This window comes from Dromaius novaehollandiae, chromosome 2 (genome assembly GCF_036370855.1).
Source record: "Dromaius novaehollandiae isolate bDroNov1 chromosome 2, bDroNov1.hap1, whole genome shotgun sequence".
NCBI classification, from domain to species: Eukaryota; Metazoa; Chordata; class Aves; order Casuariiformes; family Dromaiidae; genus Dromaius; species Dromaius novaehollandiae.
In genome coordinates, this window is record NC_088099.1 from 50,650,150 (window position 1) to 50,673,117 (window position 22,968).

At 39.7% G+C, this 22,968-nt stretch overlaps 1 protein-coding gene across 4 annotated transcripts in view; it reads right to left on the reverse strand.

Moving 5' to 3' along the window:
• The window catches only part of MYRIP (myosin VIIA and Rab interacting protein), a 236,885-nt gene that overhangs the window by 113,731 nt on the left and 100,186 nt on the right, over positions 1–22,968 (reverse strand). For 3 of the 4 annotated variants that reach the window (XM_064506443.1, XM_026094089.2, XM_064506442.1), the window contains exon 3: positions 12,510–12,731. In XM_064506443.1, the coding sequence (XP_064362513.1) occupies positions 12,510–12,731 (222 nt within the window). Of the gene's footprint in view, positions 1–12,509; positions 12,732–22,968 lie in introns of those variants that run through there. The other variant, XM_064506444.1, reaches the window with a different exon arrangement.

A 22,968-nucleotide genomic window follows, 5' to 3' on the forward strand; every position in this document is an offset into this window, starting at 1 on the left:
TGTGTCTGAAGAATAAGAGCATTGAGGGATTTATTTATTGGTGTGGTTAAGCTTTTTAAAATTGACAAATTAAATTCCCACTTTAACTTCTGTGGTAACACAAGAGCCTTTTAAGAGGATACTACCCTTGATTGCAGAGCACATTAGCTAGAGGAAAGACACACATTTATTACTGCCGTTCACAGCTAGTGGCTACAAGTCTGGAGGATTTCCAATTTTATCGCCAAGAGAAAAAACACCTATACTAACCACAGCATTTATAATGCTTTCTAAGAGTATCCACACATAATTGGGCAGCTGTTCACAGTTAACAGGATAAATCTTTTGGAGGAAAATACACTAAGGGGCCATAGAAGGCCTCTGATTCTACAGAAGGGGATAAAAATAATAGGATTTAGCACAAAAAAAATAGTAATTACTTGTGGTCTGTGGAAATAACCTTTGCATACAGCTATGACAGAGACAGAGGAGCATACAATACAGAAATAGTCTTCTCTCCTTGCGAGGAGTGCGGAGGAGTTAAAGGCATGTGGTACTCAGCAGATGCTGCATTCTGCAGTGGGAAGACGCTTCCTGGCCTGCCAGGTTTCCCCTCTTGACACGCAGCTCTACGTTCACAGCAGGCCCCACAAACCGTTACTAACCCAGCATTTCCAAGGCCAGGCTTTGCAATTAAAACAACAGAAGACCACGCACACAGTGTCCCTGCAGAACTCCTGCAGCACAGTCTGCCCACCGACTGTATTCTTAGGGTTCATAATATCATTATCAGCTGGTGCAAGTACTGATTTCTGCCTTTTATCAAAGCTTGGTGGTTGCAAAAATAAAGCATGAGAAAACCTGAAGGCTCAGCAAATGCATACAGGAGAAACAAGTACATCAAATCAATCAGTAATCTTTCATATCTATCATTTAAAACTGCTCAATGTAACTGAAAATTAGTTCTCCTCTGTCTAAAGGCTACCTTAAGAGTGCTAATCGCAGCAGGACTTTTTGCATTATTATGTATTTTATGATACAAAAGAAGTGATAAAGCATAATAAACATGTTTTTTTCCCCACTTTAAAAATAATTAAACATAGTTGTCATTTAACAGAGACCAAAAAAAAAATCCAGTGCAATGAAAACACTACGATACTCTGACTCAACACAAAATGGAACATTTTGAAACATTCTAGGTAAGAAGCTTCAATAAGTATTAGCTTTTCTTAACAGCCCATTTTTTAGAAATTATGTTAGCAGTAGTTACAATGTAATGTTAAGAAAAATGAACTATGAAAAAAACCTAGAAGAAACGTTTTTTCTACTCAAAACAAAAATTACTAAATTAATTTTTAAAACCTTGCAATCTTTTTTCCAGGGGAACTTTCATGGAAACTAACTAAATGATGTTTTTTAAAAAAAAGTTTAACGGCTTTTTCAGATTAACATGTTTTGAAAAACATTTCCCAACAAACAATATGCTAAGAACATTTCAGAAATCCAACACAGAGAGGAAAAACATGAATCAGAAACCAAGGTCCTGCAAGGTAAGTTAACATAATGTAGTCCTGAAGAGGAGGAGGAAAGGCTGGGGAGGAAGAAATGCTGGTGCTTGATGGCGCTGGGGAATCACACAGCATGCTCCAAGGCTAACGGATAGTCCAACATTGCTGGGAGAGCTCAGGAGGGAGACAGCTGGGGTTGAAATGCCTGGACAGCAACCCTCTCCTCCTGATTTTTACAAGTCTGCCTGATTGAAGAGCTCCTGCTCTGAAGCACAGTATCCTGCATTCTGGCTAACGTTAACACGGGACTAAGCCCACATGCTCTCCCTCTCAGGATAATGTAAAGAGACCTGAGACCTTCTGCCAGGCATCAGAGAAACACACAGCAGGGGGAGAGAAAAAGAGGAAGAAGAGGACATCCAGAGAGGTGGACCAGATTCCACAACTACCCGGCCAGGGTGCGATTAGTACAATCATCAGTGCTAAATGTTGCCTTGGTTTCCTTGTAAAGCTTCTGTAGGAGAGGGGTCATCAGAAAGGCAAACTTCATCCTCTCTGTCAACCAAGAAAACACTACCACAACACACAGGAATGACCATCCTGCTCAGGGAAGGACTGAACTGGTCCAGGAGCAACTGTCTCAATATGAAAGCACGTGAAAACTGCAAACTATTGGTAAGCCAGTATGAAAGGGAAAACTCACTTTCCTCTCCAGGTCAGAAGAGAGCAGAAGAGTCTAGCCAGGTTAAACACCTCATGCAGATTTAAAATAAGAATAGTGATACTATTCCTGCGACAGATTAGTTGTAATGGACTCACTTCAGGCAGAATCCCTGTATTAATAAGGAACACATTAACTGGGTCATTAAACTCAAAAACAAATAAAGGTACAAGCATTATGGAGTCAAGCAAACAGTCAGAACAACACACTAGCATTTGACATAATTTTTTTTTCTTTTTCTTCTTTTTTGCTCCTTGGCTTGCAATTCTTTACTACTTTGTAAATACTTTACCATTTGCAAATTTGAGCACTCTAGTTAGGTATTGCTGTATCTTATTCAACCATTCCTAAGCTCACATCTTTCCCAACTCTCACCAATCCCATCTATGGCTGTCACGGCCCACAGCCCTCCCAGGCTACTCTGGAACAGCAGTCAGCTGCAGAGAAAGGTATGTGAAATCCCCACTACAGAATACATGCATGGGAAATTCTTCTCTAACCTCTGCCTAATATTTAGTGTTTACTATCTCAGCTAGTGTAAGGGGTGATGTTCTCACTTGCCACGTAAGTTCCCACTCTTAAAATAAAAAGGAATCTTTTGTATTTTATTATGTTTCCACTCATCACCTTTTAGCTTCATTGAAAGTCCCTCAGTTTTTGCCTAACTAGAGAAGTCCAGTCTATAATATTTATATTCTTTATTATGTGGAGAAACTGTATTACATCCCTTCTTATTACTCTCCTCTGAGTTAAGTAATCACAATGTTTTGCACATTATTTACATAATATTTATTAGTGCCAGGGAAAATACTCTGTAACTTCTCTTACACTGGGGACAAACACAGGCAAAGGTTTTTATATACATATAGAATCTATATATTCAATATATACATGAATATATATATTATATATATACAGTATGTGTATATATATTGAAAATAACATTGAGATATTGTATCTCATTCATCTTCCGTAAGAATTCAAGCACTTATTTTTCTGTGATATTGCAATACATGAAGCAAAGTTTTAAGTAAGCTGATTGCAGCAAAACTTCTTCTATAATAACAGTACATTAATAATACTTAGCACTTTACAGCTATAACATTTAACTTTTCCACCACTGACCTCCAAGAGCTCAGCATCATTAACTCTATCCTGCACATGGGAAAACTTGAAACATGGAAACTTCCCCAAGGTCATTCAGCAGTCAGCCTAATAATAGCTAAAACTGGAATCTAGATCTCCTAAAACACAGATTGGTCTTCTAGGCACTCAGCCACCCACCCACTTCTCAGGCTAGTCAAAGCTAGAAAAGATCACCCAATTAGCACTTCTATTTAGCCATTTTGATAGACCCCTCTTTTCCTGCTCTCTTCTTCAATTCCATTTTTGGATACTTTTCTTCAAACTGAGTGAAGCACTGTGGTCTGTTGTGTGTTATGCAAGTACAGCTTTATTCTGTCTAGCAGAATTGAAATTTTTCACAGTGCATACTTTAGAAATAATTAAGACAAATCAGGATAGCAAAGAAAAAGAAAAAGAAAAAAATCAACAGAGATCACTCTACCAAAGAAACCAGCTTGTATGTTTTTCTCTTGCACTTTTTTTTTCCCCACAAAGCCAGGGAACAACCGACTAAACCAAACATTGTGGGCTACCCTGTGCCTGGCTCCTGTGCAAAATCCAAGAGCTTGCCCTTGTTGCTCTTGGGTACTGTAAGCAAAAGTCTGTGGGGCCTGTGGTCTGCCCTGGTGCTTCCACAAGTTCCCAGAAGGCATATGAACCCTACCATATGGTGATAAAGAGATGGGATGGAAAACAGAAAGATGATGGTGGGACGAGGAGAATAAAGTAGTAGGCATTTTTGGAAGGAATTGCATCTATTTCTACAAGAACATAAAGCTGAGGAAAATGACTGTCATCGCTATTTGCTTAAAAGTAGTAAATCTTTTAGCAAATAGTAGTAAATTTTTTAAGTATGACATGAATGGTATCATTCAGAGGACTTAAAAAAAAAAAAAAACATAAAAACAGAACAAAACCCTTATCAGTCCAGTGAGGATAACATGTACGTGGCAGAGCTAAAAAAATATCTTCTCTGCTATTTCACATAGCATAGCAAGTGAATATTTCCATCCAATTCCATCTCAGGAGAAGGAAAAATACACATTTCCTGACATCCGCATTACAAAGTCACAGCTTTCAAATTCTGTACAAGTTCTCTCGAATGTCAGACAAGGACCTCATGCAGCAGAGAGATGCAGCTCTCATACAGGTACACACAAAGCTCCAAGCTATGGTTCAATTAGACTGTCTAGAAGATATTTCAACTTCCTTTTACTGGATGGGTGATTCTGCTTGAATGCGAAAGAAGATTGCTAACCAGCATTACATCTTAATTAGCTTCCCACAGCCAAATCATGAAACGAACTGTTTTGCTACAGCTGAATGCATCAACAAAAAATACAAGGTCCAGTTATTAACTAGGACTATTTCTTTTTCTCAAATACCATCTAAAGGGTTTGCCAATTTTGGGAGTGGGGGAGTTGCATAAACATTTTGATTTTCAATTCCAACTGTAAACTACCATCGAAAGCTAAGCTTGGACACCATTTTTTCTTTTAAATTGGTCACAGGAAATCACTACTATGAATCATCTTGCAGTTGCAAATGAAGGCCCAGGCCAAAACTTCCCTGTGCTTTGCCAGTCACTACTCATATATACAATCCTAAATATTGGGGCAAAAGGGAAAAGGAGGTGGTAGACTGTAGAGGCAAAAGATAGTGTGCACTCAACATCAGCTTTCCACTTGGCAGCACCCACCTAGTTTAGGTTGTGGAATGTTTTAACTCATGGGATGAGGAAACTTCTGCGAGCCCCAAAATCAAAGCTTCATTCAGCCCCGACAATGAGAAAAATTATGGTCACTTTGGAGTTACTCCAAAGATAGTAAATAAAGAAGTATTATCATTTCTATTCTATGCAGATGAAGCAACTTTTGCCAGCAATTCTTGCTGCAGAACATCAGAGATGAAACTTCCAGAAAATGCATGTGGTTTTTGTACTTCACCTCAGCAGGTATTTTCCTTTCCATAAAACTCTTCTATAATGACATAATGATTTGAACACATCGCCTCAGAGCAAACAGCAGAGATGCACAAAGCAAACAAACCTATGACTGACTGTAAATTAGGCCTCCACTACACAGTTAACCATGGCAGGCTTGTGAGCTCATGCACTGAGGTGAGCTTTGGCCTAGAGTGAGCACTGCCCCAGCCGTGCCTTCATTTCATTTCTCCACTTGTGCACCTGTGTTTTAGCCTATGTATGTTCTCTAATTCTGTATGCTAAGACTTCTCAGGTTCTTCTCCAGTTAACTGTGTGGCCAGCAGAACTGGCCTGGCTTTTCGGGTAATTGTCAGAAGGGAAATGCAGCACAATGAGCCTCGGACAGACTTGGACTGCGCCATCACTGCAAGTGGTCTCCGAGCTGACCTGCAGCAGAGCTCTCCCTCCCAGCTCCTCCAGTACTGTAGCTCAAGTCTCCTGAACTCAAGTCAGAAGTTTTCCTGTAGAGATCGTAAAGAGCTTTAAGCCAAAACTTGCATAAACTAAGCAGAGGAAATGTACCCTTTTTCAAGCTATACACATATCAGCTTTACTGCCTTTCAGCAAAAAAGCAGTTTGTTTTGTTGACATTAAAGCCCAATACAGTGAATAGGTTCTTCAAACAAAACCACCTGAAGTATAGAGATTTTATTTAGGAACTGTTCCTGAGGCTGGCAAAGCTCTAGCCTAGTTGAGGGGTGTTCTGTCTGCCCACAACATAGATTTTTATTTTCTGTTGCAACTTTCATGTTATCAAAAGCTGTGCTCCAAATAGAACATTACATTAGTGTTAATCACAATACACATTAGTCAGAGACAAATGTACTGCATGCCGCAGGTAGACTAGACCTTGATAAATTGTCTTCAGTTCTCACTGTAATGTACATTAAAGAAAATCTAATTCACATGCTCATTTTCAACTTCCAGTAAGACAATTACATTTGCTACTTATGCAAATTGCTAACAGCCTAATTAGAACCTTATCTTTCAACCAGGCACCACAATAAGTTCAAAAGAAAATGTTGTAAAGAACGTTCAAAAATAACTGGATTGAAAGTCTATGAAGATATAAATACAATATTCTCTCACTTTCTTTTTTTAAAGCAGCAATCAAATTAGTGTAGCAAGTTTGTCCAATATCGGGAATATGAAAAACAAAGAAGCAGTTCTCTTCATTAACATTTAAATAAATCTGTGCTGCAAACAACCCTGGTGACAATTTTTGTGACCCATTTTGAACAGCTGAGACTATTACTTAGACTTCATGAAGTCTGAGTTTATGCAGCATGGCTGTGTTTTTCTTCAATCGACATTATTAAGGAGAAAAAGAATTGGTACTTGGGTCTGTGTCTCTTAATAACTGTCTTTTACAAAGGACCAAAACCAACAAAGCCGCTTTTCTTAAGCAGAACAGTAACTTTCTGCAGACCAAGTAATGCCACCATACTCAAAACTTGGTTCAGGGAGCTAAGCAAAAGGCCGCTAGGTGACAAACTCTCATCATCTGAGTGAGGGCTTTGACAACAACTGAGAGAATCGCACAGCAGATGGATATGAAGGCATTAAAGGACTAGGTGTACACACTCCCACTCAGAACAGAAATAGAGATCTTCTGATACGGCAATGGTGAGTCCAGAGAAGGGAATCTAAAATGCTGGAGGATTCAGGCCCAATAATCATGAAAAAGCTGAGGTGGTCAGCCAGAGGCTTCTATGCCGTATTGTGGATGGATCTGTACACACCCCTCCTACACTACAGAAGTAAAAAGTGGCTGGTTTAGAAATCATCTGCAAAAATATGCATCTTACTGGCTTACACTAAGTTTTTTTAGTACAAGTGTTAAACTGGAAAGCAGAGTATCACAAGCAGGGTGCTCTGGGAGATGGCTCCTTGGGCTTTGGAAAAGAAAGACAGGGAGAGACCTTGGCCTGAGGGTATCACACAAATGGAAAGCTTGCCCTATTTCTAAAGGCCCCCTATATGACACCAAGAGTGTTAATGCAGAGGAACTGTGCCTGGAGTCTACTCAGAGGCAAGAGCACTTAGGATTTACAGTCTGCGGCAAGCTGCCCAAACACATGATCTTATGAGTGTCTAACAGGGAGACACTGTGCAAAGATTTAGAAGAGCTGAAAATGCACTATATAAAAATTGAAAACTTGAAATGAATAATATACAATTTTATCATAACACACTAAGAAATTAAGAAGATACATACAAGAGAGAAAAAAACCCCAGAATGTTAATAAAGGTGTCCAGGGGTGAATCTAAAACAAAACATTTTTGGAGACTATAAAACTGAAAAACGGGAAGTGAAGGAAGGTTCTTAAGTTCCCTGAGCTGAAGAGCTATACAGGCATAGCTATAAACACATTTCAGAGTAATAAGATTCTGTAATGAGCTGAATCTTGCAATATTTAAAAGATGCATTATAACAAAAGATGTGCTTTAAAAGGAGTGTTTTTCCTCCTACAAACACCAAAATTCTCATTGGCTTATAGATAAGCTTACTGCTTTTGGAAGAAACAAGGGCTTTAACCTCATACACTCTTTGGCCCAATTTCCCACAAACATTCTGTGCTTCAAACACTGACTTGCATATTTGCTCTCCAATGAATGTTTAATGTAAATCTCTGCCTTGGAAGATGAAAACAAAATTCCACAGAACAGATGTCTCCATTAGGGTCAGGCCCTGAGCAACCAACTCACACCACAGATTTTCTTCAGTGTCAAGATCACCTTGGTGCAGGAACCTACTAGGAAACCACTTACAATCTGTAAAAGTTGCTGCTGCTATTTTGGGGGAAGATAATGGGGAATAAGAGCCACAATGAGGTCTACAGAGATGGGTACAGCTCCCAGAAATGTTTTAACTCTGAATCCAAGTGATGGTTACATGATGTATTACTTTCAAAAATATTTAACCATTGTCAAGTCATTGGTTCTTAGGCTCTCAGATCACAAAGGAACTTTTTAGTATTTCACGATGTGCAATTAAACACAAGGTATTTAAGTAATTCAACGAATTAGATTCTCAAGTTCTAATGCATTAGGTGAACCATCTTTACAAAGGTAATTTATGCTGAGAATGCTTTATAGCCTTTTCTACAATAACAAACTCCTTCTGACACCACAGAACTGGTTGACATATTCCAAATACATATCAAGAATGAAACTTAGGATTATTCCAGCTCTGTTCTAAAACAGAACTGAAGAATACAAGCAGATCACTGCGGGAAGTCTGAACTGTAAGTGTTGATACTTTCTTTGTCTGTTAGACAAAGTTCTTTTTACAGCATTAAACAGCATTAATTAAGCATAAATATATAGGGACAGGAAAAAAAAAAAAGCAAACAATCTGAAAATGCAGTTCTTTCTGAGGTATTTCTAGCTTGGTATCTGTTGTGTGGTAAGATTTGCAGAGAAGCAGCAGCCAAACAAAGAACCACCTCCACTATGTGTGCTGTCCCACAAAAGGAAAAAATAAAAGACACATAAGAAAAAGAGGACCTGGGGATGGGTGGGAGGACATAGTCCATGCTCCATCTGAGGAATAAGTCACTGAGAAAGGGACAGGAACTGAGAGCAACTGTGGTATTGCCCCTGTGTTTTTTCCTGCAAGAAATGCTGAGTGCTAGTGTAAATAATAATAATAATAATAATCATAATAATAAAAACAATAATAATAATTGCTCAGCAGCCTCTGAGGAATCCCAGGCCCTGCCTCCCTTACAGAGTTTTGCAGTTGCACAGTCCAATCAATAAACCAGATCACAAAATAGTTAGCAACCATGTCTGTAATTTATTCACTGAAAAATTACTCAGGTTTAGTCTCAGGCCTCATAAATAAACTGTTTATAACTGAGTAACAAGTGGGTGACTATGAGGGCTACATGGGATTGTGGGAAAAGCACCATCTCTTCAAGGGCCAAAATAGCAGCATTTTCATAATACAGCTAAAGATTTTGCTTCTGAAATTAAATTCTTCTGAGACTTTTTTTTTTTTTTTTGCTGAGTCAACAAATAACTACAGTAAGTGCCGTTCATCAGCATCCGCAAACCTGGCTGCCTGTTCTGCTGCCCGTATGGGTGAACTCAGGAGACGCGGAAGAAAGAAGTGTAATTTGAAATGGCTGAATGACTGAAGTAGAAGTGAACACTGGCTCTGTAGCTCTCCATGCTGCTGAGAAAGATAATCCTGTAATTCCACAAGCTCCTCACTGATGAGGGGAAGATTTTTCCAGGCAAAAGGCAGAGAAGCAGCAGACGCCCTGGGGGATGCACCTCCCTTTGGGGCCCAAAGGCTGGCAGTTGGAAATGGCACAGGTACTGCTGCCTTCTCTGAAGTTGGGACTTCACTCCTAAAAAGTGAGGATTGACTTATTTGTAAAACATTTTAAAACTTTTTTGTCTTGTTTTGTTATCAACAACCCCAAAAGCCAGACATTTCTCTCTACTTAGTAGTGTTTTTGCTTTACATGCTTTAAATGTGTGCTCTCTATTGCACCAGTGTCCCAGCAAAAATCACCCTAGGAAACACACAGAGGCTATGTCCAGTTTGTCCAGCTATGCTGAAAACAGTTGTGCTATTCTGAATGCACACACTAACCACCAGAAGAAGGACAAAAATATATTTAGGAGCAGAAGAAACAAGCAACACCATCGCGGGCCAGGTACTCTTAGTTTTTTGACACAGCACAGCTCACATGTCCTTTCTGCGCAGTTTCCACTGGAGGGGAGATGGATGGCGATGTTTCTCCCAACCTCGAGCTACCTGCTCCAGCTGGATCCTGCTGACCTCCATGGGGTTTCAAAAAGCACAGCCTTTCTAGCTCTCTCCATCCCTCAGCAAGGAAGAAGCCATGTGGGTCAGGCGCAGAACCAAAGACTGTTGCTGGAAGGTAGAATACCTCTCTTGGAGTTGTTTGAAAGCTGCTGCAAATTACTTATACCTTAAAACCATTTTCCCAAATGTCTGGCCAGCATTCCTCTGCATGATGCAGCCCATCCCCGAGCATGTCAGGGCACCATGCGTGATCACAGCAGCTCCGTTTTCAAGAGCTAGTTTTCAGTCACATAGCTCTTAAAAGCAGCAATGAATTTTCAGTTCAGATTACTATCTAGTAATCTGATTAATCTTCAGTCTCGCAGTCAAGAGAACACACATGCATTCTATTTTAAAGTAAGTTCACAAAAAAGTAGCCTTTAAATTCTCTTTCAACTGCCTCCTTTCATGACCTGGCTACACTGCCTGAACCATACTGTATAAAAGGCATGAAACAAATACATTCCCATCAAAGACAGTCTTTCAGTCTTTGTGAAGTACTCCAATTGTGAAATGAAATACTTAGCCAAATATCCTTGTACTTTGTAAATATCTTGTAAAGTACTCCAGGCATTAACTAAACCCTTATTCAGCAGCTCCAGAGGGGAAAAACATTTTAAAATATACCACAGAACAGCTGCAACCTTTGGTATGCACAAGGCAGCCTGTACTCCAACGTTGCACTTAGTTCTGGTGAGTAAAGTTATTTGAACACTGCTGCCTCAAGGCTGCTGGAAAACTAACACAAATTTGAGGTCTCAGGCTATATCCTACTAGAATGATGTCAAATTTGTCAGAAAGAATCAGCAGTTCGGAGTAAATGTAGCCAATGTCTAAACAAGCATGAAGAGAATGCATCTTGCTGCTACAGAGTGCTCTCCATCAAAATTGTGCAGGGGTGGTGTCATTCCTTTCTTGTAGAGACTACTTGATGACCCTTTAAGTTGCATTAATATCAGTGAGGTTTCTGCACAGCTGGAAAAGTTATGTCATCCTCCATCGTTTTGTAGAAACTGGTTTATTGTTCTAAGTGGAGTGTCAGTGAATAGGTCTACACAATGTGTGTCCATTTAGCTTCACCACTTGTCCATCACAATAGGAAAAGTACAACCACAATAATGAAAGAAAAACAACCAAAACATGCATAAGGTATTACTGGTTTGATTTTAGCAAGTTAAATGAGATTGCTCCTGCAATCCTTATTCATATGAGTAACCTTAATAATATTAATGTCAACTGTGTTTGCAATTCTGCTCCTAGTCAAAACTAAGAAGCTCAGAACTAGAACACGTGACCATCTAAAAGTAAATTTAAGATGATCTACCTGAGATCCCTATGATTTTGAGGCCCTGTGTCAATGGGCACACACTTAATTTACAGATAGTATGTAAAAGCTTAAAATTCAAGTGAGTGTTGCTCAGAAGCAAGTGGGACCAATGAGTGTTTGGTGAGCCCAGGAATATCGTACAGGGTTGGAAAGGAACTGGGCTGTTATCTTTATCCTCTTTTACCACCAAATGGGAAGACTGAGAATACACAACCATCTTTCTCACATTTGGTTGGCTGCATTACTCAGAAATGTTAGAAATCAAACTATGAGCAACCAGGCTATTTCACTGACTCTGCTTGTCTGAGTAAAAAGCCTCAATGAGTACTATGCTACCACAGCTAAGAGTGCTTTTGGTACTTGGCCTGCAATGCAGACAGGAATGATAATCAGAGTCATCCTCCAGGGAGTAAGCCCTTTGTTGTTGTTGTTGTGTGCTGCTTGGATTATCTTTGTTTTTCCGGTGCTATCTTTAAACGTGTTGCCTATGTTAGCCTTAAAAGGGTGAGACAGTAAATCACTCTGATACCCTCTGCAAATAAGAGGCCTGGCAGCATTTTCTCAACAGAAGTTAAGAAATGTAACAGGTTGCACTGCTATTTTGAACAGTTATTTGCCAAAATAAACCCAAAGCATCCCCACCAGTAAACCTGCCATTTAGAAAAGCACTCCAAAAAACATTCACAGCTGGATGACTTATTCACTAATATTCTTCCTTCCCCTCCCCACACATCAGCAGGATTTGCTGAAAAATGATTAACTGCCTTATAACCACCTGTGCTCAGGTTACATTAGCAACCTAGATATTTAACAAGATCACAGCCCTGTACAAACTAAGTCCAATTACTCTTTGCTGATTCATCAGTCCAACTAAAGAACTTGGTAATGCAACAGGTAACCAAACACTCGAGGAACAAATGAACACCTGCATAAACAGGTACTTCATGTCTTATCTTGCCAGTGTCAACTACTGACAGAGGGAAAAACTCAGGTCAGGCCACAGCTGCTTTACACGAGGCAGTTGAACAATACACTCCTACCTTGCCTGCTGGCAGACACTGCAAATCCAAGCCTTCTCCTTCTTCTGGTAAGAACTGCAGCTCTTGCAGATGTTGTACTTGCAATCTTGGCACTGTCGCTTGCTGTTGATAAGAAACGTGAAAGGGGAACAGCAGCGAATACAGCAGTGCTCGTTGAACTTCTGCTGCTTGGAAAGGATGCTGCACTTGTTACCTTCTTCATCCAACTTCTGCTTCATTTCACTAGAACAAAAATATAAAGAAAATTTCATTTGGAAATCTTCTCTTTGCCTCTCTCCATATCATCATGTCATACTGTTAAAATAACTTTTGTGGATGTGAAACAAATGTCAGAAATATGTATTCGAAGTCCAGAACTGGGAAGCAAAAGCTCCTATATTCCTTTGAGTCACACTTGGCCAAGCCATTTAAACTGTACTATGAGCTAAAGCAAATAATCTCCCTTCATCCACCTCCACCAACACAACCCTCAAGACAGCCTCTGCTCCATGTATTCCAGCTATACAAGGTGATAGTATTTGAGAATTCGTGGCTACTTCCAGAACATTTTACAAATCAAAAATCAGTCCATGAAAGTGAAAAGGCTTGGTGCATAGCAATAAAAATACTCTGGATCAATTAAGTAGTTTTGTAAACAAAAGTTCTATATTTGTTTTGTTCTGATTCACAAGGTCATGTTATTCATAAATAGCTCCAGTTTTGTCAGGGAATTTAATATGTTTCATTTCAGAGAGATTTGGGTGTTGTACTAAGTCAAGAGCCAAATGATGATTGTGAAAGTGTCTGTGGACTCCAAAAGCTTTCTGAATTTTTGAAGAAATGCTCATTTATTCAAAAAATTTATATCAGAAGTGCAGTATTCACTAATTTGCAATCTCCCATTTTACAGTGTTTTTGTTGTTTTGAAAATTAGGCAGTGTATTCCACATTATGAGTAAGAAAAAATAGTCATAATGAATATATCTGGCATGTACAACCAGTATACACATTAAGAGAGGGGAAAAAAATCAGGATTCATGAAAAACATGCTAGACAAAGTACAGAACAATACTGTGCACATACATACCTTAATTTTTTTTTGTATAATAGAATTAGTGGTGGCTACCTCAATATTTCTAGCAGCTGGTAAAAAGCATTTATAAGACCAATGACACAAAAGTCTTCAAAAAGATTGAAGGTACCCCAAGAGACAGATTAAGCTGCAGGAAGACGGAGTCACAACATGCTGACTTTCACTTAAAGTAATGCTCAAGTATCTCGCTATAGAAAAAAATTATATATATTAAGAAATACATGCTTATTGAATACTTTTTCAGAAACTGGCCCAAGATCATCTACAAACATCATTATCGGCCAAGCTTGGAATGTTAAAAAGGACAATGTTACTGGGCTATACATCTCATTTAACATTTCTGCCTCAGATTAATAACTCAAAATAAAAATAGTCTATTCTGTAAAAACCTGACAAGTCAGTTCTAAACCTCATGTCTAGAAGGCAATTAAAGTGGTGATCTAAAGCATGTAATTTCTAAACTCACATATACAACATATTTAGCCTGTTCTAGACATACACCTTTTATAAATTTAAAACTTCAAAAAAAAAAGTATTTTTTGTTGCATGTCCTCAATACAAGGTGGTTTAACTTAGACCAGCTGCTCAAAACCAAGCAGACACTCTTTAGAGTTTCACAGATAAGGTCTTTTTTTTTTTAAGCACTTATGCCCAGATGGCAAAACTTATTTATTTCTGCAGGTTTTTAATAGAAAAGTTTAAGGTAAAAAAGGTAAGAAATTAACACTCATGAGAAGAAAAGTCTGAATTATCAAAGTCAAATCAGTTTCCTCATGTAAACTGACAGAACTATCCCACAGATTTAATTGGACCATTACACTCATTTGTCTCATTCCCATTCCTCCATGCTCTTCACAGCAAGGTAATGCCTGCACAGGCTTTCTAGGGCAAGGGGAGAAATGGGCAGCTCCCCTCTGTTCACAGCGCTCTTCCTGCTCCCCAGCAAAGTGGTGGGAAAGTGCAGTACTTCTGCACCAGAGGCCAGGCGGGGACCCTGGGTCCCAGGACAGAAGCTGGGGAGGTGAGGGCTACATGAGATGAGGAACATCCGTGGCATGGAGAAGAAGGGTTAGCACTCTGATATGCTATAATTTTTACAGCAAGGTGCAGACCCCAAGCAGCAGATGCTGGCCTCCCTGTAAGAAGAGAAGAGCTGAGGAGTCAAGGTCAGAAGGAACAGTGAGAGAAGAGGAAGATTTTTGTCCACATGCATAGCTCTTTATTAATCTCCCAGAATTAGCAGCACTTCAATATTTGGTAGCATCAGCCTGCAAAATCAATATGGGCATGCTCAGTGGCATTCTGAAGCCTCATTAAGGCTCTTAAGCACTCCAGCAAGACAGACCATGGAAGCAAAGCCACCTATAAAGGCACTACAGTGATGCTTGCACAGTATAAAAGCAGGCAGTTGCATTCACAACAGAGCTAGTAAAGCCTAATATCTAGAAAAAGCGGTATCAGTATAAGCATTAATTACATCTCTCTCCTCTATCCAGCTGCCAACGTTCATTAAAGTTGTAGAACTTTAACATCTTTAAAGCATCTGCCTCACTGTCAAACAGGGCTAAAATTGGCCAACGGATTCAGAAAGTCAATAGGATTAGGGTTGGGCAGGCAGGCAGAAAGTGTGACAGAAAAAGCCTCATTTCCACAGGAAACCAGGGAGAACAGAAAAGAAAGCAAAGCACATCCCTCCAGTGGCTGTAACAAATTCAGTCCCTCATGTGCTACCCACTAAAGGCTATTCTAGCATCTGTCAGGAGTCAAACGGCAAAGGGGACTGTCAACAGGACTTGTCAATTGAAGTCAAAAGGCTACTCTCCACACACTTTCCTTGAAAGTAAAACATATGTTTCACATGAAGGTGAAGAACTACAGCACACAGGTAGACAACTAATCTGTCTATTTTGTGAAAGATGCATACTCAAAGGGATGAGTAGGCTCTGGGTGAAATCCTACACTACTGAAGAAAACTTGATTTCCCTGTGACTTTAGCAGGATAATTGCTGTGAGCAGGTCGGTTAATGCAAGCTTTGATCTCAATACAATGAGAAAATCTGTACCATTGGAATTCAGGAGGCACAAGGTGAACTTCAATGTACCCCAAGTTTCAGAGTCTCAGTCTTTACCTTCAGGATGTTCAAATGGCTTTGTGCAAGGAGACTGTAACAAGTGTCCAAGAAAAGGACCAAGAACAACAACGCTGATCCTCTCACACACTGAAACTTGCTTGCAGAAGGATAAAGCTCACCTGTGCAGGAGCTGGCTGTTTCTAAGAGGCAGGTCAGGAACCACGTGGCCATCAAAAACATCCCTCATTCCTGCCCATGCAACATCATTTTTCTCAACAAAACAGAAATGTGGAAGGGACAGAGAAAAGAGAGAAAATATTTGTGTACCTATTTGCCTCAGCATTCCCCAAAGAAGTAATGGAATATATTTATAGGTATATAATATGTGCACAAATAAAACAAGCAACCAAAAAAAGACTCCACACAAAATTCCACTTCTGGGGAAAGATGCAAGAGCAGGAACCACAAATGACAGAATTTATTCACATCACTTAAGTCACAACTGAAGGCACTCAGCTATGGTTATGTATAACATAATAATAACAAGAATCTGTGGAGAAGAGAACCCCTGCTGTTTGAATGAATCTAAAATTGGATTTAATTTTCTCTTTCGAGTGACTGCATTTCACTGATTGCTTTTAAATACGAAATAAGAAAAGATACCCAACATGTCTGTCACCAAGACTAAATCTGTCTGAGAATATTTTCTTGAATTATAAGCTCCAAAAAATACAGGTGTGTATTCAGATTTTCAGAGACTTGTAACTAATTAACCTGTGACAGTTTGCATAATAAATACGTAATTAATTTAAGTCAATGTGTGGGGCGGAAGATTCCTTCTGGCATATAAACCCCACACAAAGTCAAGTCAGGAATACTTTTTAGCAGAGTACTTTGGATCTAGTTCTTGCTATTACATTCGGAGGGCAAAAAGTCATCTTCTCCTCTTCACTTTCTACACCTTTTTCTTTTTCTTTTTCTTTTTTTTTTGGAAAGGTTTCATTATCATGGTTCATTTCTATGGAATGTCTTGAAGGGTTTTAACCAACTTTGTGAGAAGCAGTCAAATTTGCTGCTTTGTAACAGTAGTTTATGAACAACAGGGTAGGTTAGGTATCATGTTATGCTGAACATGTACTTTAGAGCACATTACAAGGCAGGATGTTGCCGAAATGCAGCAGGTAAGTCGAGCAGACACGCGATGTGTCTCACCACATGACTGCTGTTCAATAGTTGGGCCACAGCCTCTCTAAAATACCTTATCTGATAAAGTCATCTTTGGATTTTGTGGATGAGCAGTCCCTGTTGTTTCTATAAATAACAACACTGCTTCATACTTGTAAATGCAGGAAGGAAATAATTGGACAATCGAAGTGACAGGATTGTTTCCTTGGTCTTCACTGCCACTGATTTTCAGAGTAATTTGTCCAAAGTCACCAGCTTTTTACAAGCTTCACTTTATCTGCTGTACAACAGCTGTAACAGTGAAACTAACAGTAACAACAACAAACTTGTTTGGTGTAAAGAAATACATAAATATATACAGAACACTTTTACAGTACCTTTCATTTAGTGACCATATAGTCATCTCCACTGCTGCGGGTCTTGAAGCAACATATTTAGAATTAATATTCATAGAAAACACTCCTCTGCCTTGTGTTTCACCACAACACCTGATTGCCTTATCCAAAGACAACTTTGATCCAAGTCACTGATATAACACCCAGCTAATCAAGTTCCTAAGTATGAGCAAGTATGGGAAGATTTATTCAGTGCAGGGTTGTAATATCTAACGCTTTATTTGTGTTCTGAAGTGGACAGGTCTATTCTAGAGGGTTTCAACAGGCCTGAAGCATTTCACCTCTGTGATTATAGAGCCTCCGCTCAAAAAATACACTGATTATTTCAAACATAATTCTTCAACATTTGCCTGAACAATGCTTTCTCCCCTAAATATATATATATAAAACAATTGGTTATTATATATAATTGCAACACCTCCCAAATATGGAAATACAAGCTTGTGTGAGAACAGCCTTTCTGGCTTTTCCCCCAAACCCTCTTTTATAAAAATTAGGTATATTTTAACTGGTGGTGTGATCAGGATGTTTGTTGTTTCTCTGAGCTGCAGTCTGATATTCACACACCTCAGCTGCTGCAATTATTCTCAGTTTTAACAAATGAAATAGAAATCCTAGATGGTCCCATACACTTTCCCCAAAGAGGTACTACTGAGATTACATACTTACAGGCAGGGGACAGGTGGAGCCATAACCTTGAATTGCAAAGTTAACAGTACTATACAAGTTGGCAGCTTGCCATGGTAAGATAATACCGTGGGTTTTTAAAAAAGCTGGAAGGAAGCCTATGATATGCTCACGAAACAGGTTAAATCAAAACAACAAAAAACAGTCATTGCTGCATCTATACACCTAGGATGATCAAACTCTAGGCCTGTCTTTTGGGGGCTACAGTGCAAAAAAAGTTCATAAAACAGCAGTACTGTGGACATGGACAGCTTTATCACAATATAAAACCAAGAAAATCTGTTTTTGATGGAACGAGATCAACAATTACTGGTGGAAACCTGACACTGGGCTTGACTTGCCCAGTGATTTGAGTAACGGAGCTATCATGCCTTTTTCCTCCAACAGATCAGCAGTTAAGATGTTTGCCTGGGACGTGGGAGATTAATTCAGGTCTCTGATCTGTTTGAGGAGACTTAACCTCTTAACTTTCTCACTACCACCACCTTCCTAGACATCAGGTTGAAGGGTCCCCTCAGGAGTTATTCTCCTCTTTTGGACTGTTCCATTTTATGTAAATTATTTACAGATATTCACTGGAGCACAGAGCCAGACAGAACCATAACCAAGTGGCTAAGGCACTCACAGGGCTAGGACACCTTGCTTTAGTCTTGCTTTAAGAAACATTCAGGTTTTTTCCTACAGATTGTGGTACATCACCAATGGTTAGCACACTCTTCTGAGAGGTGGAAGATGAGGATGTGTTATGGATGTACTGGTGTTTTACTCAAGATTCCAGTTTTAGGAAGGCTCTCCAAGAACCCCTTAAAAGTAGCCTCATGTAGAAACATTTAAGGGAAAGCAGTGGGACCAACGCTACTTGCAGCAGCAGAGGCAGTCCTTCAAAAAGCAGTAACATCTATTAGTCAGCTACAACACCGCAAGTACAGCTCAAAGACAGAGTGCAAATAAGCAAGTCCATGTGCCAGGCTCTCCTGAAGCCTTCCTTGGCCTCTTTGTGGGAACGTCTCCAACTACTGGGCTGCATCTGGGCTTATATTCACCTCACACCAGTCTCTGTTTCAGACTGGCACCTGCCTGTTTAAAGGCAAGGTCCAGCTGGTGAGGTTTTCATTTCTTCTGTCACTTTCCTGGGTGATAACTCAAGCGGACAAATACAGTTTTACCAATTATTTAATCATTGTTTATCTTTCCCAATACAGAGTAGATGTTAAACCCATTCTACTCTCCCTATGAAAAAATGCACAGAAAAACAGGAAAATGGAAGGATAATGCTCATAAGAGTTACAAAAAAACCAAAAAATCAAAAAAACCCAAATCCTGTAACCTTAACTTCTCTCTCCTGCTGAACAGAGCAACACTGCTTTGACCACAAGTTATCAAAGAAAGCTTGAGACTTCTTCCTGCCACTTGGCACTGGAGCCTTTTGTCTATCATGTATCTAGCATACACTGCAAAATGCCTTTTGTAGGAGTGCAGTTTTCTGCTCAGCTCTATAACTGGTTGTCTCTCTTCATTGCATTGTTCGCACCATCTCACCTCCTAGACCAGACTCTGAGAAGTCCATGAAGATCACTGATTTGTTTTAAAACCGTGTTTATTCTTATTTTCTCCTTCCTATACAAGCTACTGATACATTTCACTTAGCATGAGATCTGGATCTATATAATCTAGGGAGCAGCTACACAAGTTTTGATGCGCCTGTTCCCACCCTTTCCAGAAAGCCATCTTAGTCAGTCCTACTTTGTATTTTTCCACTCCCACAGTCAGCTCATGCCTGGTCTGCTAAGACAGTATTTTCCTTGAGGGGATCCACATTCCTGTTGAATCAGCTGAAAATACAAGTTCTATCAATGTCCCCTGAGATACAGTGCTGGAGGACAAAAGGCCCTTACTGTTCCCAGATCAAAAGTCTGATCCCCTTAGTCCTGATGGTCAGACGTGCCTCAGACGCTGGGGTGGTGCTAGAGCTCCTGTAATCCATGCAGACCACCTATTCCATTTTGGCCGGCAAAATGCAGAGAGCTCACAGGCTGCCGGCTGGAAATTCTCTCCCATTCAGAGGTTCCTAATTTCATGTTCAAGTTCTCAAACTGGTATTACCAAAAGCAGTTCCTACTTCTACCCTCACTTCCTCCCTTTTTCCCCTAGAGGTAGACAACCAGATTAGCGCAAGGCAGCTGAATTTAGTGAAAATATGCACTGGAAAGTTTACAGCCCCTCTCCAATCTCTCCACAACAGTTAACTAGCAAGAGATGCCAAGGAGAGCTTCTCAGCATTTCATCACTTCCATCGTCTCTATGCCACGAAGTGCACTGTGCAAACAATGGTGAAGCTATATGCTGACAGGGTCAAATATTTTTTTCACCCTGCCATATACAGTGAGAACCAAATTCTCTCAAGCAGGCATATGCCCCCATCATTATTTACTCTCCTGCAAGGGTTCAGTGCTCGTTTCTTTTGGCTAACTCTTCTTCTAAGGCAGTTTATTCTTCCCCATCAGGATGAGCATCTAGCGTGACTCCTTGATCCCCTCTGACCCTGGCAGTGTTACACCATCACCACAGACCTTTGATTCCTCTTATGCTTGGCTAAATCATCCCTGATGAAACTCTGTAAGCCTCTCTTTTAAGAGTGGAGCACAGGTTAGTACTGTGCCCCTTCACAGCAAACACCAAGTTGATTTACCATCTTAAAAGGATAGCTTTCTTTAAGCTCTTATCTAGGCACAGTCACAATTGTGCCGCATGTGGTATATTTAACACTTGGTATGTCTATTAGTATTCTACACATAGCTATTATGTCAAAAAGCCACGTTAGTACATATGCAAACACACTGCCTACAGTTGGGGACCTTTCAAGGAACACACACCACTTTAATCTGCACACACGGTATTGATCCAGCAGCACTAGCTGAGTTGCAGGGGTGCACCACAAATGCAAAAAAAAAAAAAAAAAGAAAAAGTAACAACATCAGGAAAACCCAAAGTAAAACAAGAAAAACACTAAGCCTTCTTGGGGATGGGGAGGGGGCATGCAAGCACAAAAAACACTCACAAATAGTTACAAGTAAGCCACTTGTGTCAAAATCAGGAAGATGAATATTTCACAATTCAATTACTCCAACTGTAGTTTCATTCTCTTACCTACTATCTCTCTAGCATTTCATAAGGGTTTTTTTGATGATTTTGTCCCATCAATCCCTCAACCTACCAACCATATACTCACCCAGTAAGTGGTTAGCCTCCATTGCAGCAAGGGCACACTGCTTTCAACTCACTGTCCGCTAGGACTCCCAGGTCCTTTTCTGCAGAGCTGATCCCCAGACAGCCGGCCCAAAACTTGTACTACTACATGGGGTTGTTCCATCCCAAATACAGGATTTAACATTTGTCTTTTCAGAAGATTCCTGTCAGTCCATTTCTCCAGCCTGTCAACATCCCTCTGAACTGCAGCCCTGCCTGCCAGTGTGTCAACCACTACATCCAATCCAGTGGCATTTGTAGACTTGAGGAAGGCACGTTGCATCTTGCTGTCCAGGGCATTAACAAAAGCATTAAATCATATCGACCACACTATCAGTCCCTGAAGAACACTGCTTGTAATAAGCTGCTTGTTAGATTTCGAACCACTGGCCACTACTCTCTGAGCCTAGTGGTCGAGCCAGTTTTTCATCCACTTTGTAATTTCATCCATCCAGACTTTATCGCCCCAATCTGGCTACAAAATTATAAGCTTTGATTAATTTTTTTCTACCATTTTATAACAGCTTCCTGTTACGTTAGACACATGTAAAACATTATGTTGTACTAGTGTATGAAACATCCTGGTAACCTAACACCAACAAACCATTACAGTTTTACCATCTTTATTAAATTCCTTCCCCGTTTTTTTTTTATTTTCACATTCGCCACAGTGATTTATACTTATATAATCATTTAATACATTCCTCTCTCCATTTCCTCTCAATGAATGTCATTTTGCTCTCCCTGAAGCATATTCCTCACTGCTGGTCTGGTATCTTTCTATAACACACCGGTGTTTCTTCCATCTTCCTAGTAAACTCTACTATAATTTTATTTTATCTTTGAATGTCATCCCCAAATCATCTCCAGAAGTATCCAGAAGTCTACAGAATCGCACTGAAGTCAACAGTATCCACACCCACTTACAACAAGAAGTTTATTTGATCTGATAAATTTCATAGCCTGACAGCTATCTATCCCCTACCACCTATTAGAGTTATCCTGCATCTTAAGCACTCAGACCATAGTTCTGTAAGTCTCTCAAAAGCATTATTTCTGTATTGGTCACTATCTATATCTACTACTTTGCAACTCAGGATAGCGCATTTCTCACAGATCTAATCCTGTCTTTTTTCCCCTTAGTTGTACCAAGCGAAAAAATTAGTTTAACAGAGTTTCATTCTTAGGTCCAACCAGTTTTAAAGGACTGAAAACTGAACTCCTAGCTATACTGACGACCTCCTATTCCTGAGTACTTAACTGTACATTCAAGATCAATCGAGGAAAGTAAAGTATTCAACAAATATTGGTAGAGTTGTAGACTAAAGTGATGTCCATTTTAAGCAACAGAACAAAAACATTTAGTGAAAATAATTTTAAAAATCTATATACTTGTCTATTATCTTTATGTATGATATGCCCTTTCTTGATGGTGTCAGAGAGTCTTTCCTTTTGGAGACATCCAATTTTATGTCTGTATCAACTTGAACAACATTAACACAGAAACACCCCTACCACATTAAATAGTACTTCCCCCAGTGCTTCTTTCACAGTGCCAACTGGCTTGACCTTATAAAACAAGATTCATTGCCTGGTCAGTGTACAGTAGTAGAATAACTCAGACATTATCTCTGAAAAACCCTAAGTATTCACTGTGAGGTACAACTAGGAAGAGGAAACTCTGATGGATGACTCCAGTATGACAGACCTACAAAGATTTGCGCTAGAATCAATGTTGTTACTGCTTTACTATTATTTACTTCCCCCAGCATGAGAAAGTGAAGGGAGCCCTCCTTGGCCCT